Consider the following 17,386-nt stretch of genomic DNA (forward strand, 5'->3'; position numbering starts at 1 on the left):
CTTCTGCCTCAGTTATTCTGCTATTGATTCCTTCTAGTGTAGTTTTCATTTCAGTTATTGTATTGGTCATCTCTGTTTGTTTGTTCTTTAATTCTTCTAGGTCTTTGTTAATCATTTCTTGCATATTCTCAATCTTTGCCTCCATTCTTTTTTTTTATAGACTTTACATTTTTTTAAAGACTTTTTTGATGTCGACAATTTTTAAAGTCTTTATTGAATTTGTTACAGTATTGCTTCTGTTTTACGTTTTGGTTTTTTGGCCGCGAGGCATGTGGGATCTTACCTCCCCGACCAGCGATCGAACCCACACCCCCTGCATTGGAAGGCGAAGTCTTAACCACTGGACCGCCAGGGAAGTCCCCCATTTTTTTTTAAGTATTTGTTTATTTATTTATTTATAGCTGTGTTGGGTCTTCGTTTCTGTGCGAGGGCTTTCTCTAATTGTGGCAAGTGGGGGCCACTCTTCATCGCAGTGCGCGGGCCTCTCACTATCACGGCCTCTCGTGTTGCAGAGCACAGGCTCCAGACGCGCAGGCTCAGTAGTTGTGGTTCACGAGCCTAGTTGCTCCGTGGCATGTGGGATCTTCCCAGACCAGGGCTCGAACCCGTGTCCCCTGCATTGGCAGGCAGATTCTCAACCACTGCGCCACTAGGGAAGCCCTTTGCCTCCATTCTTATTCCGAGGTCCTGGATTATCTTCACTATCATTATTCTGAATTCTTTTTCTGGAAGGTTGCCTATCTCCACTTCATTTAGTTGTTTTTCTGGGATCTTTTCTTGTTCCTTCATCTGGTATATAGCCCTCTGCCTTTTCATCTTGTCTATCTTTCTGTAAATGTGGTTTTTGTTCCACAGGCTGAAGGATTGTAGTTTTTCTTGCTTCTGCTGTCTGTCCTCTGGTGGTTGAGGCTATCTAAGAGGCTTGATGGGAGGCTCTAGTGGTAGGTAGAGCTGAGTGTTGCTGTGGCATTCAGAGCTCCGTGAAACTTTAATCCACTTGACTGTTGATGGGTGGGGCTGGGTTCCCTCCCTGTTGGTTGTTTTGCCTGAGGCACCCCAACACTGGAGCCTACCTGGGCTCTTTGGTGGGGCTAATGGCAGACTCTGGGAGGGCTCACGCCAAGGAGTACTTCCCAGAACCTCCGCTGCCGGTGTCCTTGTCCCCACGGTGAAACAGAGCCAGCCCCCGCCTCTGCAGGAGACCCTCCAACACTAGCAAGTAGGTCTGGTTCAGTCTCCCCCAGGGTCACTGCTCCTTCCCCCAGGTCCCGATGCACACACTATTCCGTGTGCGCCCTCCAACAGTGGGGTCTCTGTTTCCCCCAGTCCTGTCAAAGTCCTGCAATCAATTCCCACTAGGCTTCAAAGTCTGATTCTCTATGAATTCCTCCTCCCGTTGCCAGACCCCCAGGTTGGGAAGCCTGACGTGTGGCTCAGAATCTACACTCCAGTGGGTGGACTTCTGTGGTATAAGTGTTTGCCAGTCTGTGAGTCACCCACCCAGCAGTTATGGGATTTGATTTTACTCTGATTGCGCCCCTCCTACCGTCTCACTGTGGCTTCTCCTCTGTCCTTGGACGTGGGGTATCCTTCTTGGTGAAGGCCAGTGTCTTTCTGTCGATGATTGTCCAGCAGCCAGTTGTGATTCTGGTGCTCTCGCAAGAGGGAGTGAGAGCACGTCCTTCTACTCCGCCATCTTGGTTAATCCCACCACTATTTTTTTTAACATGAATATAACAAACTGATAACTTCATTCTGCCTTTGATTTTGGTCATTAGACCTTCATTGTTATTTAATGACAGTATTATGCGACAAGAGGAAATGACTGCCAATGATATTTCTTTAATCAGCATTTGCTAATGAATGAATGAAAATAAAGCACTGTCTTTTATTTTCTATCTTCTTTAATATCCTGGAGTATCACCTTTTATACTATAAGAGAGTGGTTATCTTTTATTTGTTACAGGATATGTTTCAAGTAGACTATTGCAAACTTGAATAACTGGAAAGGTCAGGCAGGTAGCGTGAATATGTCAGTCCATTCTGGAGTATTTAACAGAGAAAGTAGGGTGGGAACTATAGTGAAATGAAGAGTGAGGTCCCACCTAAAGCTATCCCCATGCCATTTGTCAAACAAAACCTGCCTTCTGGGTGGAATTTGACCAAAAAGCAGGCTAATGTGCTACTCGTATTCAATTCCTAGCCCTTTCGTTAAATTACTCCTAATTATTACAGTGGCCAAGACCTTGGAATTTACTACACTTGTGAGGTATTATTTTCACTTTAGTTCTAAGATTATTTTCTGCCTCATGTTGTTAATATATTATGGTATAGCTCCTCTAGTTTTCATTCTCACATTTTCTTCCTTATTTCTGTTCCTAACTTTTTTCTTCCCGTCTTTCCTACTTTCCTGCTGTATCCTTCATTCTTGCTCTTGGAATCAATGCAGTCAAGTCATGGTTGTCCAGAATGCAAGGTAGAGTTGGTTCTCTTTCAGTGTCACACTTCAGTGAAATGTCTAGAGTTCTCTTGTTTGCCTTTTAAGTACATTCACCTGCAGTTCAACTTCGGCTATAATTTTTATTTTTCTACGTGTTTGTATCAATTGAATTAGGCTAATAGCAGACTGTTCTGACCACAACATTACTAAATATGTGTAGCAGGTATGTGCATTGGAGCCCAGAAAAGTAGAAAAGAGTAAAAACATAGAAAGGTATGAATAAGGAACTATCACTTTGAAATTAGATATAACTAAAGTTTTCATTTATAATTTGTCTGCTAAAATTCATTTAGCTCCTCATGCAAAAATCATGGCTCAGATTCTTCTGAGTCTTTTATGACAACCAAACAAAAAATCTAGTCATTTCTCAAGAGGAATTAACTGATCTTCTGGATGATGAGTACTAGGTGTGTATCTCATCTTAAAGATGATAGCTGTCTGGTCTTTTACCCTCACTTAGACCTGATATTGAAACATTTTCATGCCTTTATACCTTCTGCACCACAAAATTATTGCTGTGTAATATAGGATGCCATAATCTGCCTGCTCTAGGGTGTTAGCAACAGCATAAGAGCAACCTCCTTGGTTTGTCTGTTTTCTGCTAGAGCACGTTGCATCATTACATTGTCAGCTAAGGATATTTCTTAACACATAGCCAAAAGCAATTTTTTGCACATCTCATTGCATTATAAATTAAATGTGTTATTTAGTTGGGGAGGTGAATCTAGTACCATCTGTAGCAACAGCGTGATGGGAATTTTAGTCCCGCCCAGAATATTACAGGATTTTTGTCTTTGACATTAAAATTCAGCATCTTTACTAAACCTGACAAGCTGTTGCCCAAAAGAGGCAGTTTCTGATTTGTAAATGCTTAAATATTTAAATATCTCAAAGAATAGTATTAGTCACTACAAGCTTTCTGGTGCCCAGAAACTTTCTGTTTCTTTGCAACCACATAATTATGGCAACCAGTAAAATTTTATACTGAGAAAGGTTGCTTGTTATGACTGGCTCTTTCACCTCCAGATCTCTCAGAGTGATACACGAAATGAGTTTTGTTTCAAAGAGATAGTGTCATTTTAGAACAGATGTTATCAGTCACTTTATTCAGAAGCTTCCTCTCTTTTATCCAGAGAAACCAGGGGGAAATTGTCAGAATGACAATGACTGTCTATATTTAACTTAGAAGAGAACATGTTTTCTGTAAATGTAAATAATGGTCAGAATAATCTGGGATGTATTAGATTACAATTTAGAAGATCTAGAGTCACTTTCTCATCATATCTTTCATCTTGAAATCACTTTCATCATCTCTTCGAGAACTGTCAATGTGAAAAGGAATTATACTGATGAGGTACTGACATTGTACGTTAGGCTAAGGAGACCAGTGAGCGAAGTCCTTAAGAACTTGGATTTGAATTTCAGCCCTGCCACTTAGAAGTTGTGCAGTTTCTCTAAAACTATTTCCTCTTCCACCTAGGAATCATAAGAGCCCCCCTCCCAGGGTGTTTGTGAAACACAGGGAGAATGCACCAAAAATGATAAGCATAATGTCCGGCACGTAATAAGCTCTCAATAAATGGCAGTTGCTATTATTGCTAGAAATATGTATAATAAACTCCATGTAGCCAATGGTCAGTTATCCCTGCAAAAAGAGAAATGCAGAATGCTTGGGCTGCTGAATTACAGCAAATTATTTAACAACACTATATAGAAAATCAAACAACTTTTCTTCAATAATAAGTGTAATACATCCTTCATTCTTAAAATTTTTTTAAAAATGTCCTGTTAACTAAAAGAATTTCACTGGTCCATTTTTCTTTTCTCCTTTCATTTCCTCTTGCCATCCTTTAGTCAAGATACTCATAAGCTCTGACAGCCCAAATGTCAGCCGAGATGAGGTGAAAGAAAGACAAGGAAATAGCCTGAAGAGTCCATGAACTCAAAACTTGTCCCCGGATAATTAAGAAATGGAAATGAGCATATCTGAAGGATTTCATTGTGGTTTTCTCTCATTACACTGTTGGGCAAAGTACAGATTTTTTCCCACTAGTGAGATTTTGCCATGACTGAAGCTGATTTTTGCTATCATGATACCTGGAAGGCTAATTCCTGGCTGGACTTTCTCTAAACACCCTTGTTAGCATCTCAAACTATTTCCTCTGGAAAGAATGTAAAGCAGATTCAGGTGTTGTGTGTATTTACAATTTGAAAGCCAAAACATTTTATTTCAATAGATTTTAAAGGAAAAAGAGAAGTACAAACATGTTTTAAAGATCCATCCAAAAACCATTTATTTAGCACAGACTGCTCCAGACTCTGTGCTGGGGTTGGAATTGAGAACACAGCCATAGTGTCAGACCTCAGGGAACACAGAGGACAATCAAGTGACAGCCCATAAATGCACTATTGCACACAGAGAAACAGAGCTTATAAAATGGGATATGCTCTGTGCTTCTTTCTAAATTAACGGCAACATCCTCAGAGGAGTAATTTTGAAAAAACTACACACACACACACACACACACACACACACACACACACACACACACATCTTTATTGGACTCATTATATATTTTTTCAATAAAGAAATATATATATATATTTTCCAATCAAGAAAAACCAAATAAAAGAAATGAAGACCTTCAGTACTTTAGATAATTCTATGAAAGTTAAGAAAAAACAATCCATTATATTCCATTCTTCTTTCTCAATTTTTTTACAGAGAAACTCAGAGAACTGTTTTTATTCTGCTGGTTTAGGAGAGGGTAATTGAATTTTAAGTACCTTTTTCTGCCAGCCTTAAAATCATATCTACCTATGAGAAAATGATTGTCCAATAATAAAAAAAAGAAAGAAAGAAAAAAGAAGTTAGTCAAAACTTTAAGGAAATAAAGGTTTAGATTTTTTTTTTAAGTTTTTGGCCGCACCCCACGGCATGTGAGATCTTAGTTCCCCGGCCAGGGATCAAACCCACACCTCCTGCATTGGAAGGCAAAGTCTTAACCACTGGACCACCGGGGAAGTCCCTAGATTTTTGTTTGATAAACACCGTGTTCCATCTTGATTAATTGACTTTTTATTTTCCCTTATAAAAAACTTCTCTGATTATTACATATGGCTTAATTGTCCTAAAATAATGTCATTATTGCAGTCTTCCCATGAGGGATTGTAGTGTGTTTACCAGACACGGTAGGAAAGGAAAAGGAACTCCACTTATTTCTCAGCCTGGATTTCTGCTCACATTCAAGAATCCCTCTGCTTACCTGGCCACCTTCAACTTGTGAATCCACAGATTTTGATATGGCGATGAGAACTGTGGAGTTTTCAGTTGTGGGAACACAGTCCATTGACATCATGCCCAAGATGGTCAGTACATGGTAGCTATCAAACAAGGGTTCTTGAAGGAAGAGCTTTGTGTGGCCATCTCTGCGTGTCAGGAAAGTCAAGTGTGAAAAGATTGCAAAGGATCTCATTGGCATTTACACAGGTCAACCAGGGCTGGTAGAGGCAGGATCAGGAGAAAGGTGTGTTTACCCTCGTTAACCCTAAAGGCAAAGGACACAGACCTTGAGTCTTGAGAGAACTAGAGATTCAAACTTATTAGTAAGATTAAGATAACCTAGTAAAGTGAACATCTAGATTTTTCCCAACTAATTGGGGTTATATGTGAGTGTATCTGAGCAAAAGTAAATTTTTATAATAATTATCCCTAGTTGTTCCACAGCACTCTCTTAGTCTTAAGATATACCATTCAATGTTTCCCTAGGCAACTCTAAAGCTGTCCTCATTTTCGATATGTGTATATATACACACACTATAAATAATTTATGTTGTATATATAAAACATATTTAATTTGAAGTGTACAGTTTTTGACTGTAAAATAAAGAAGACAAACTAGACACTTCAGCTAATGAAACCTGCAATTAAGAAATTTTATGATGGGCCTAATCAATTGAGTTCATAGAGCCCATGTTTCAGAGCAAGAAATTAGTTTCCCTGTGTTTGAAACCTGGTCCTATGAATTAATAACTATGCAACCTTGCCAACATGCCTGAATTCCTCTGAGCTTCGGTTCTTATCAGCTATAAAATAGGATAATAAATAATACTGGACTCATAGAGTTGCTTTGAGGATTAAATAATGTAACACATGAAAAGCACTTAGAACTCTGCCTGTGAAAATGTAGCATTTCGTAAATGTTAGCTGTTATTATTTCAATGTGCTTACTTTATAAAGTGCTTCTCATGACATAATGGTATGTCAGTACAATTATAAGAGTTTTGCAGTTGTACATGTTGATAGAGCATAATTCCTGGTGCAGAGTTGGCATTCAATAATTTTGCTACATATGGGTGAAAAAATGACTAAAGTATGCATGTGAAATATAACAATTATTAATATTTATAAATTAAGAAAATATGTTGACTAATACATCTTTTTGAAGACATTTCAATAGTTCAGGCTATTTTAATATATACTGACATATATAGAATTTTAGTAAAAATATATGAGTTTGCCTTTGACATTAATTTCCATCTTCAATCTTATTTTAAAATTTTGTGCATTCAATTTTTCAGAATTTGAAAAAAATAACAATTTTACCACTGTTCACTGTATTATGAATCTTATCCCTAATATGTTTTTCCCATGATCTCACCACTTGGATAATTAAGTCCAAAACAGATAGAAACTTTAAAGCTTGTACTACACAATGTGTTTTTTTCTTAGTATACCTACTGCAGGAATAGCCATGAATTCTAAAGTAGCAACCAAAGTTGGCTATAAACTTAAAAGTGGTCATATTCATTCTTCTTATGTCATTAATTTAAAGAATCAAAATCATAAAGTATAAAGGGATATAATTTGCTAAAATAGTTTTGAATTTTGTTATAAAATAGTTTAAACTTACTGAAAATTATAGAAAATACTGTCACAAATACTTGTGTTCTTGCTATCCAATTTTACCAAATCGTAACATTTTGCTATATTGACTTTAGATATTTTTTAATAAAAAATATATTACAGGTACCCCTGAAGTCCTCTGAAACCATTCCCCTGTTGTGCTGAGATAACCACAAAATAGAGTTTAACGTCTGTAATTCCCAAGCTGTCTTATGATATTAATGTTTGTCATACATATATACATGTAGACATAAATAATTTCCAGTATTATTTCATGTAATTTTAACTTTATATCATGATAACTTACTATAGGTTTTCTTCTGCAAATTATTTGCTCAAGATTTTTTTTTAAGATTTATCTATCTTGATAAATGAAGGTGTATTTCATTTAATTTAACTGCTGCTTAAATTTCATTGAATAAATATATCATAATATATTTATTTATTATTAACACACTATTAGAAACAATGTTGCAATGAATGTTCTTTAACAAATTCCTTTTGTACATGTGGGAGAATTTCTCTAAAGTAGAAGTGGAATTAAGTCAAAGTGGAATTTTCTGGGTACTTGAGTGCATAAACTTCACCAGACATAGACAAATTTACCTAAAAAGTATATGTACAAATGTATACTTTCTGTCCACAGTCTATGAAAGTTCCTGTGTCTTTGAATCATTGCCTGTACATTTCCCCAGAATTATTTGCACTTTGTGCTGAATGACAAAATTGTCAAATCCTACTCTTTTTTTGTACATTCAGATAGGTTGGTTACAAATAAGAATAGTGCTGCTTCATTTCTTAAATTGGATTCAGTTCACAGTGGCTGAACTGTGAGGTCTTAGGAGACATGAGCTCAGTGGTTCTCAGTGGTTCTCAATCTTGGCAATACTTTAGATTTACCTAGATCATTTTTAAAATTCTGATGCTCAAGCCTCACCCCAGACCTGTTAAATAAGACTCTCCTTGGGGGTGAAGGGCAGGGGGATGTGGGTGCCGTGCTAGTTGCCCCACCTACCACCCTTGGAACTCAGATCCCAAAGTGATCCTAATATGCAGTCAGTGTTGGAAATTATTGCCCTTGTGTATGTCTGATAAGAAAGAGAATAAAGCCAGAGGGAGAAAAAAAAGATACTTGGCTGTAGACCCATCTCTAAAGTGAGTGGTGAACTGGAGCTTGATTCTTAATAGTTTTATCTAAATGAATAAGTAAATTAGCATCTGGGGAACAATAGTAGGTATTCCAGAATTTGGCAATGCTTGAGACCAAGAATATAGCAAGAGTTAGTCTGCCGACAGTTGGGAATAGAACTACAGATCCAGGGTCAGGATGCAGTGCCTTTAGGGTAAGGCAGTTTATGAAGTCCAGGCACGTGAATGGACCCCAAACAAGTAGGTTTGTTTTCTAGGCAGAAAATTTGGAAAAAGCCAGTGAGTGTTAGAGAAAAGCTTTGTCTATGTGGGCACCATTGGCTCATAGCAAATAGCAATAATTCCAACCCCATTAGCTGGTTAATGCCAGTTATAAATGTTTTGTCAGACTTAATTAGAATAAGTTTTGAAAATAAGTTATGCTTAAACGTGTAAGATATAAGCTTCTAACTGGTGATCAGAGGTCATGGAAGAGTCAAGGATAAACTGAAATGCCCCAAGTTATAATGAATGAGGAAAAGTTTTGACTTGGTTCATCATTTGTAACATAAGCTATTGACATAAACCAAGAATTTGTATTTAATTAAGATTGTTTCATAACTAGATTGAGTATTCTACTTTACCAAGAGTGTCAAAATCTACTATAAATATAAGGTAACAAATGTTCATGGAATCTCAGCTATAGCAACAGCCATTTTTCATCCTTTCCTCAGTCAGTACAGTTATTTCAGTTTTTTATAGAAAAAAATGAATTGAAAGACCATTTGGCTTTGCTGACATGATCGGTTGCAAAGCTATTGGAAAGTTAAATATCAAATTATTATTTGTAGGACAAGAAGATATTGACGTTACTGTATAGTTCATGTAATTATCTGACACATTCAGGAGAGATTAAGATTTCTAAAATTGTATCCTAGTTAGAACCCCTAAAAGCTTTCCTTTAAAAATAAAATACCTTAGGGAAAATTAAAGGCATCCAAGATATTTTTAAATTGTCATTGTGCATTCAACTTAAAAGACAGTTTAAGACATGAGTATGATGAGACGATTACATAGTGATTCAAAACAAAATACCTTTAAAAGTCTGCATGCCCTTCAGGTTGACTATGAAGTCATCGGTCAAGGTAAATAATCAGGGTAATTATTTTTTTCCAATTCAGTGCTGAGTACAAGAGAAGGACTAAATATGTTCAGAAAAGTCTTAATCCTGAGTGGAATCAAACAGTAATTTATAAAAGTATCTCCATGGAACAGGTATGCAATGATTATTTTCTGTATGACAGATTCAGGCTAATATAAAAATAGTGATGACAGAATTATTGAAAGATTGTGATTCATATCAATTTTTCCATACAAACAAAAAAAATTAAGTAAAATACATGCAAGAAGTACAGCCAGTAAAATGAACTGGGTGCAGTTTGAAGATACAGTGAAAGAAAATATGCACATTTTGACAAAACAGCTAAAAAATAAACAAAATGCATAAGACTAGTGGGACATTTTCCACTGATTATTTCAAAATTAAATATTTCAATAGACTGGGCTCTATCATATTTTGATGGAAAGTATTTTCCAACTAGCTGTATTTTGACTTTCATAAACAAAGAAAAAATAAGATTCAGATGCACTGAAATGAATTACCCCTCCTGGAAACAATTTAGGGATCATCTCTTTTCTAAATTGAGGCTTCCTATGGATCTGGCATTGTGCAACTAAACTGTGCAGAAGAAAGCATGAAGAAGACTAGTGTAAAGGATTATCACAACAAATAGATGACTCTAAGCAAAATTGCATCAATGTGTTTCTGAAAGTCTTCATGTCATAACTTTGTATCAATAATAGAAAATAACTGATGGTTTATAAAGATGAATTCAGAGAGAAAAGAATACAAATAGAATAGGAAGAAGACATCCATGAAAACAATTTACAAATGAGTTGTCTTTCAAAATGAGATTTCTAATTTATCCTTTGTAAGATTTCTAAGTTGACTATGAAATTGAAACTGGATATAAATTATAATCTGGGTTCTTGAATTTAAAATAAGTTAAATTCATCTGCAGAAATAAGACAGTGCTACTAATGTGTTTTGGCAATTTACTGAAACAAAAAACTATAATCCAAATACTTTGAATAACCTAGACATTTTTGCAACCTATGAATTTCATGTATTTAAAGAGTATATATAGATTCTGCTTGGTACTTTTAATAATGGGCAGGGGTAGAATAACAGGAAATAAGTAAAAATCACCCTTTTTTTTTGCAAAATAGTGAGGTATCTTATGATCAAATACTTGGTTGGACCACAAAATGATTGACAGTTTACATAATATTGAATGTAAGTATACAGTTTTATATAAATTTAAAGTATTTTTACATAAGCGGAAAGAGTTCAAGGAAAAAAATATAAATGAGTCTATTATATGAGTATAATGAAAACTTATGATGAGAAATGAGGTTAATGACATTTTGATTTGAACTGTAGCTCAAGAAGAAAACACTGGAGGTGACAGTCTGGGATTATGATAGATTTTCTTCCAATGATTTTCTTGGTGAGGTGAGCCTATGGTTTCCTTTTTTTATTTGCTTCATTATAAACCATCAATTAAACCTTTAAGGAAAGCATATTTCTTAAGTGTATAAGATAACTTTCTGGATAAAATTCTTTGGTGGATAGAATTTATTTACAAATGACTCTTTGAGTAGATGAATAGCAACTGGAGAAATAATTTTCACTTTACCACTTGATGTACTTTATAATTAATTTGCAAGATGAAATATTAATTGTTTTGATAGAAAGTTATATAATCATGCTGTAAATCTAAATGATTATGTAAAAGATTTGAGATAAATTTATTGTATTATAAAATGAGCTGGATTTTTTTCAAATGCATTTTCAGGGTATTTAATTGCTGTTCCTCATTGCACGTATGAATGACTTGATGTGACATTTTACATTCTTATTTCTTTTAAGTGTCCCACAAAACATCTCAAAATATTTTAAGAAGCAAAACTAGAAGTAGGAGAAAATAGTAAAAACAATTTTTATAAATTCACAAGGAATGTAACCTAATTATGAAATGTGGCAGGATGCTCAGAGTCTGTGATATTTTTCATCTATCATATTCCAAAAATACATATTTTGTTTAGTGATCTTTGCTTAAAGCAGAAGTTATGAATTAATGTTAAAAAAAATAAATCTCCGAAAATATATAACACCTAGAAAATACAATATCCTTTTGATAGAGACAATAGAAAACAGTTGAGTAGTCTAGGTGACATGAGATCTTGTTTGGTTCCTACACTCTGTACTTCTTTCCCATCAAAACTAGATCATTTGAACTTCACCTGCAGGCTCCATGTGGTATAGCCACTTGGACTAATCTTGGTCTTAGACAGGACTACTCTAGAGTATGGTTATATCTGATTTATTGTCCTATTTCAAAAAGCTGATTTATTGAAGTCCTTATAATTTATTGTTCACATGAACCTAAAGCATATATCCATTGTGTGGTTTTATTTTTTAATATCTGCTCAAATTTAAGATGCCAACTACTGTAAAATGCACCATTGTTTATGTACCGCTAAGAAAGAAAAAATGTTGCCAATTAAACCATGACACAGCGCTTTCTTATTGTAAACTGTTGGTAATATCTCTGTTTCAAATGTGAACTAAAGTATGTTTTAAAATAGAGGGAATAAGTTAGTAATTGAAAATTAGCCATTCTTTTTCATTTTGTCCCTCTTGTAACTAAAATCAAACAATCTGCAAAAACACACTAGCCCAGTTTAAGAATATAATGTGTCCATTTAACAAAAGAAGACTTGGGCTTCCCTGGTGGCGCAGTGGTTGAGAATCTGCCTGCTAATGCAGGGAACACGGGTTCGAGCCCTGGTCTGGGAAGATCCCACATGCCACGGAGCAACTAAGCCCGTGAGCCACAACTACTGATCCTGCGTGTCTGGAGCCTGTGCTCCGCAACAAGAGAGGCCACGATAGTGAGAGGCCCGCGCACTGCGATGAAGAGTGACCCCCACTTGCCGCAACTAGAGAAAGCCCTCGCACAGAAACGAAGACCCAACAGAACCAAAAATAAATAAATAAATTAATTAATTAATTTAAAAAAAAGATTTGAAAAGTGTGCTTGGGTCAGATATGAGTAGATCATGGGGGTGTCTGGTTTAAAAGTTAGTTACAGTATAGCTTTGCTAAAGTGACAAAAAAAAAAAAAGAAGACTTTATTTCATAAAGAGATTGACTTGTGACTCTACCTTTTTGCATCATCTCCAAATAATTTAATTAATAGTCAGAGATGTCATACAGTTCGATTTAACCAAACGTTTATACAGCATCTAGTATGCACAAGACATTCTCAGTATCATGGGTGAAGAAAAATGAGGAAGACCTCATCATCCTAAAGGTTATACTATATCCTTTGACTTATGTCCTTGAATAAATTTCAGATCACAGAAAAAGACAACAAATGAATTACAGCTTAATCCATAAATTTTATTCACTTATTGCACTTTTTTTCAGGTATTGATTGATTTATCTAGCACATCTCACCTCGATAACACGCCTAGGTGGTATCCTCTCAAAGAACAGACTGAAAGCATTGATCATGGCAAGTCCCATTCCAGTCAAAGCAGCCAGCAGTCCCCACAGCCATCTGTCATCAAAAGCAGAAGCCATGGTATCTTCCCTGACCCATCCAAGGGTAGGAGATATTTCAAGTAGAAAAAAACTTTTGTCTGTTTGTTCACTCACTATCTTCTTGAATATGAGTGCCTGTATATTTAATATCCTTTGAAAAGTATTATATTGGGAAATATTTAATATATTATCATGCAAAGAGTAATGGATATGGAATCAGGAGAAATTTGCTTTAGTCTCAGATCAGCCCATAATTAGGTTGATGCCTTTGTGATCTTCACCTCTCTGGTTCTCTGTTTTTCAACCTATAAAATGGAGGAGGTTGGGTTAGCTATTGGGTCTTTTTCAGCTCTCAAAATCTAGGTTAATAAGATTTTATAAAATACGTTGGGGGTATTTCATAAAGAAAACATAAAAATCCTCAACAGGTCATTGACTAGACATAATCATTACCATTTATGCATGTTTCTTCTGTTTAAATCCCTATTTTTTCATATGTATATTCTTACTCATAAATCATATATGTAATATATGGATATAAACAGTTTTGCATTCTGCTTTTTAATCATATCAAAAACATTTTCCTCATGTCATCAAAACAATTGGTATGCTGAAAATTACTTAAACCTTTCCTAAATGGTGCATTCAGACTAATTCTATGATTTTTTTTAACTACTATTATTATTTTTAAATTGCAGCATCATACATTGGGTTTGGCAATATGCACAGCTTTCCCATTGGAATGAGCTTTTCCTTTGGGAGGTTCATTAACCAGTTATCCTATAACACAACAGTAATCTTCATCATAAAATGAGTTACTGCCTGTATGAGAGAACCATGTAATATCTTTCCAGGATATGCTGAGCTATTTATAAATATTAAATAAAAATTTTTATATTGGATCTGAGTATTCCTTCCTTTTCGCCTCTTCTCAGGAAGTACAGCAAATTGAAAAGTGGTTCTTTGCAATTTGGATTGGAAATGCAAGTGTTCTAGGAGATGAAAAACTGAAGTCACGTCCAGGAGGCCACTGAGTTGATACAATAAACCACTGACTACAATAAGTGCTATAGATTACTTATGAGTTGTATAGATCATTTCTGGATTCCACTTAGCCAGATCAACTCTGCACTAATTAACATTCTGGAAGATTATTGGTATAAAGACCTCTCTCTCTACGACTACCACAGTAAATGTGTGATCTTATATATACATTCTCTAAAATCACCTGAGATGATGATATAATACAGTCTCCACTTCCATGTATCCCAGTGACTCACACACCTTCCTCCAGGAATTTTACTTAAAACTCCTCCTGTGGCAGTGTCAGCCTATTGTTTCTTACCTGGTCCCTACTAGAATTAGCAGAGTTGCTTGGTCAAACTATAAGTTAATATATTCATTTATATGAGACTACTTAGAATGTATTCATTCCTCTTCTCAAACCTCTCTTCTCAAGATTATCATCCTCTTGCCTTTCCTCCCAAAAATTGTCTCCCAAATGTTGAATCACATTGCTGTATGGTGAGCAGTTGCATAAACACGCCAAAAAAAGAAACAGAATTAACATAAATCTTGGACGGTTTCAAATTATGTGAGACCCAGCTTGACAGGAGGAACGCTGGAGCAACTTTAACTCATGTTTTACCCTTTTGTAACCAGACATGCAGCTTCCCACCACTGAGAAATCCCATAGCAATCCCGGTAGCTCGAAATCCTCATCCGAAGGCCATCTCTGCTCTCATGGACCATCTCGCAGTCAAAGCAAAACCAACGTCACTCAGACCCACCTGGAAGATGCAAGGGCTGCTATAGCCGCTGCCGAAGCCGTCGTGCAACAACTCCGCCTTCAACCAAGTAATAGACACAAATAAATTCCTCAGCATGGCAGCTTAATGTTCATCTGTTGCCTTTCTTTCCTCCTGTCCTTCCCCATTTGCTTTGTTTTGTGCATTCCCTGCTCCCTCTGTTCTCTGTCCCTTTGTCTGTGTAGGAACAGTATCGATACATAAATATGCTCTCTCTCATTTAGTTCTCTTTTGTTTTAATTTACATAGAACGAAATAAAACTGGCTGTTTCTCCTTTGTCTCCACCATCCATCCAACCTGGCTCATAGTATTTGGTAGCTGTGTCTGTGATGTGTGCAGGCAAAGCTATGTTGTGTGTCCTTTTTGTGTGCACTTAAATATCCTTTAGAATACAGGAATTATAAGCACAAGTGGCTGCCAGATTTCCAGGCATTACACCAAAAAAAGGCACACATAAGCATTTTGAGCAGATTAGCAATGAGAGTCTCACCTCTGAAAAACACTAAAAAATTTTAGGCAGAAGAGTCATGTAACCAACAGTAAAGTTCTAGAACCTAGGGGAAATGGAAAAACCATTTTATGCTTAAAATTTTTAATAAATTATGCATGTGAAATAATGAAGCTTTCCGTGTGAGAAACTTTCTAGTCTTTTGGAAAAAAAAATCTGTAAAGAAAATAATGTTTCTTATATTCTCAAAAAAGTATGTAGTATTAATATATGTCTAAGCATATTCAATGAGGCCATGTTACCTCATTAAGGAGCACAGTTGGGTCCATTCTGTTGGATCACACTTTGTATATGATACAAGAGAATTTATAGGGTTATTCTTTTTTCTAACCATTGGAAGTCAAGATATCAATTAAAGCATAACAATTCACCCATCTTAACTGCTGTAATTTCAATTGATAGAATTATATAGGAACTTAGTGAGTACAGAGACTTTAAAAATGTAGGGGCACTGTTACTTCCAAGAGGCATCAGCCAAACAACGGAGATAGATGAATGTTCTCCCCATCTCCCAAAGTCATTTCCAAAGAAACAGCCAGTTTTAACCCCCTTTAGTGCTATGCATGTGGTGTCATTTTGGCATTTGAAAACACAACTTACTTCGATAGAGCAAAAGATCACTTCTGTTTGCATGAATAACATTCAAGCTGGTTCCATCTGAGGATACATACTCTGGGTTTCCATTTCACCCACAGTACCACAGCAGCACATAAAAGCGGTCAGTCTAATCATGCCAGGAAGCAGCACAGACACAGCATAGCAGGAGTCCTCCCCATTCAAAGAACTCAGTCTGATAATCTGCCTCCACCAGCTAATGGCAACCAAGACCAAAGCCAGCTAGCCCTCAGGAAGGTGATGTCTGATGGACCAGTCAAGCCAGAAGGAGGTGAGCAGAAAGGCGCTATTCAAAGCACACAGCAAGAACATCCCCCAAATTTAAAGCCCTCATCTTTTAATTTTTAGAGATTGTCTGATAAAGTATGTTTATCCACTTTTTAATGTGCTTTTGTGGGCATGGCATTTCAGGACTTCATCAGCACTGTGTAAGTCCCAAGATCAGTCCCATAATGTATTGACTACAGTGATTTGTATTTTTCTATGCACTGGGCATCTTTTGACTTTTGTTGGGAAATAGATTAACAGTATTCATATTGCAGAATGGAACGCATGCTACTGACCTAATCTGTTCAAGCATGACTATAAATATGTTGCACTGTGATAAAAGTTTAAACTGCTCACAATTCGAGTTAGCATACCAGTTGGAATGTAGATCAGTTTTTCAAGTGTAACTTTAAAAAAAAATTCAGTGGATTTTGGAAATTCTTAGAGAAAGTAAAGGAAAAAATTGTTAATGCACTCATTCACCTTTACATGGTGAAAGTTCTTTCTTGATCCTACAAACACGTTTTTTCCACTCACGTTTCTGTAGTTGTCAAGTGTATCAGATGTGTTGGCATGTGAATATCCAAGTGCCTGTGTAATAAATAAAGTATCTTTATTTCATTCATAAACCACTGGGTTCTGAGCCATTGTTATATGATGCAGCTTAAAATGAGTGTGTCAGTTTTTGCTTTCTCATTTGATTCCTTGCAATAGAGAATTTAAAGTTACTGCTTCGTTTCTAGTGCGAGCTATAATGATAGAATATTGAGTTGCAGGACAAAGTTTCATGTCGGAAACATAAGATAGATGGGGAATTATTACCAAATAAAAGTACCAGAGCTTACATAAACATGTAAATAAATAATGGGGTTGGGCTACTCTAGGCAATGCTTCCACTCTTCCTTTCTTGCACGTCTGATCTACTTCACAATCTTCTCAGCTTTCTGGATAGAGGAAGACAAATCCAATGAGTCTTGCTCC

At 36.0% G+C, this 17,386-nt stretch overlaps 1 protein-coding gene across 1 annotated transcript; it reads left to right on the top strand.

The window, feature by feature from the left end:
- The first annotated feature begins 2,454 nt into the window (after positions 1 to 2,454).
- LOC130705939 (protein piccolo-like) lies at positions 2,455 to 17,028 on the top strand. The gene is made up of 6 exons (XM_057536281.1): positions 2,455 to 2,476; positions 9,716 to 9,809; positions 11,038 to 11,109; positions 13,090 to 13,270; positions 14,869 to 15,063; positions 16,219 to 17,028. Exons 1-6 carry the CDS (start codon positions 2,457 to 2,459, stop codon positions 16,281 to 16,283), a joined length of 627 nt encoding a protein of 208 aa, XP_057392264.1. The 5' UTR covers positions 2,455 to 2,456; the 3' UTR covers positions 16,284 to 17,028.
- Positions 17,029 to 17,386: the final 358 nt, after the last annotated feature.

This window comes from Balaenoptera acutorostrata, chromosome 1 (assembly GCF_949987535.1).
Source record: "Balaenoptera acutorostrata chromosome 1, mBalAcu1.1, whole genome shotgun sequence".
Classification (NCBI taxonomy): domain Eukaryota; kingdom Metazoa; phylum Chordata; class Mammalia; order Artiodactyla; family Balaenopteridae; genus Balaenoptera; species Balaenoptera acutorostrata.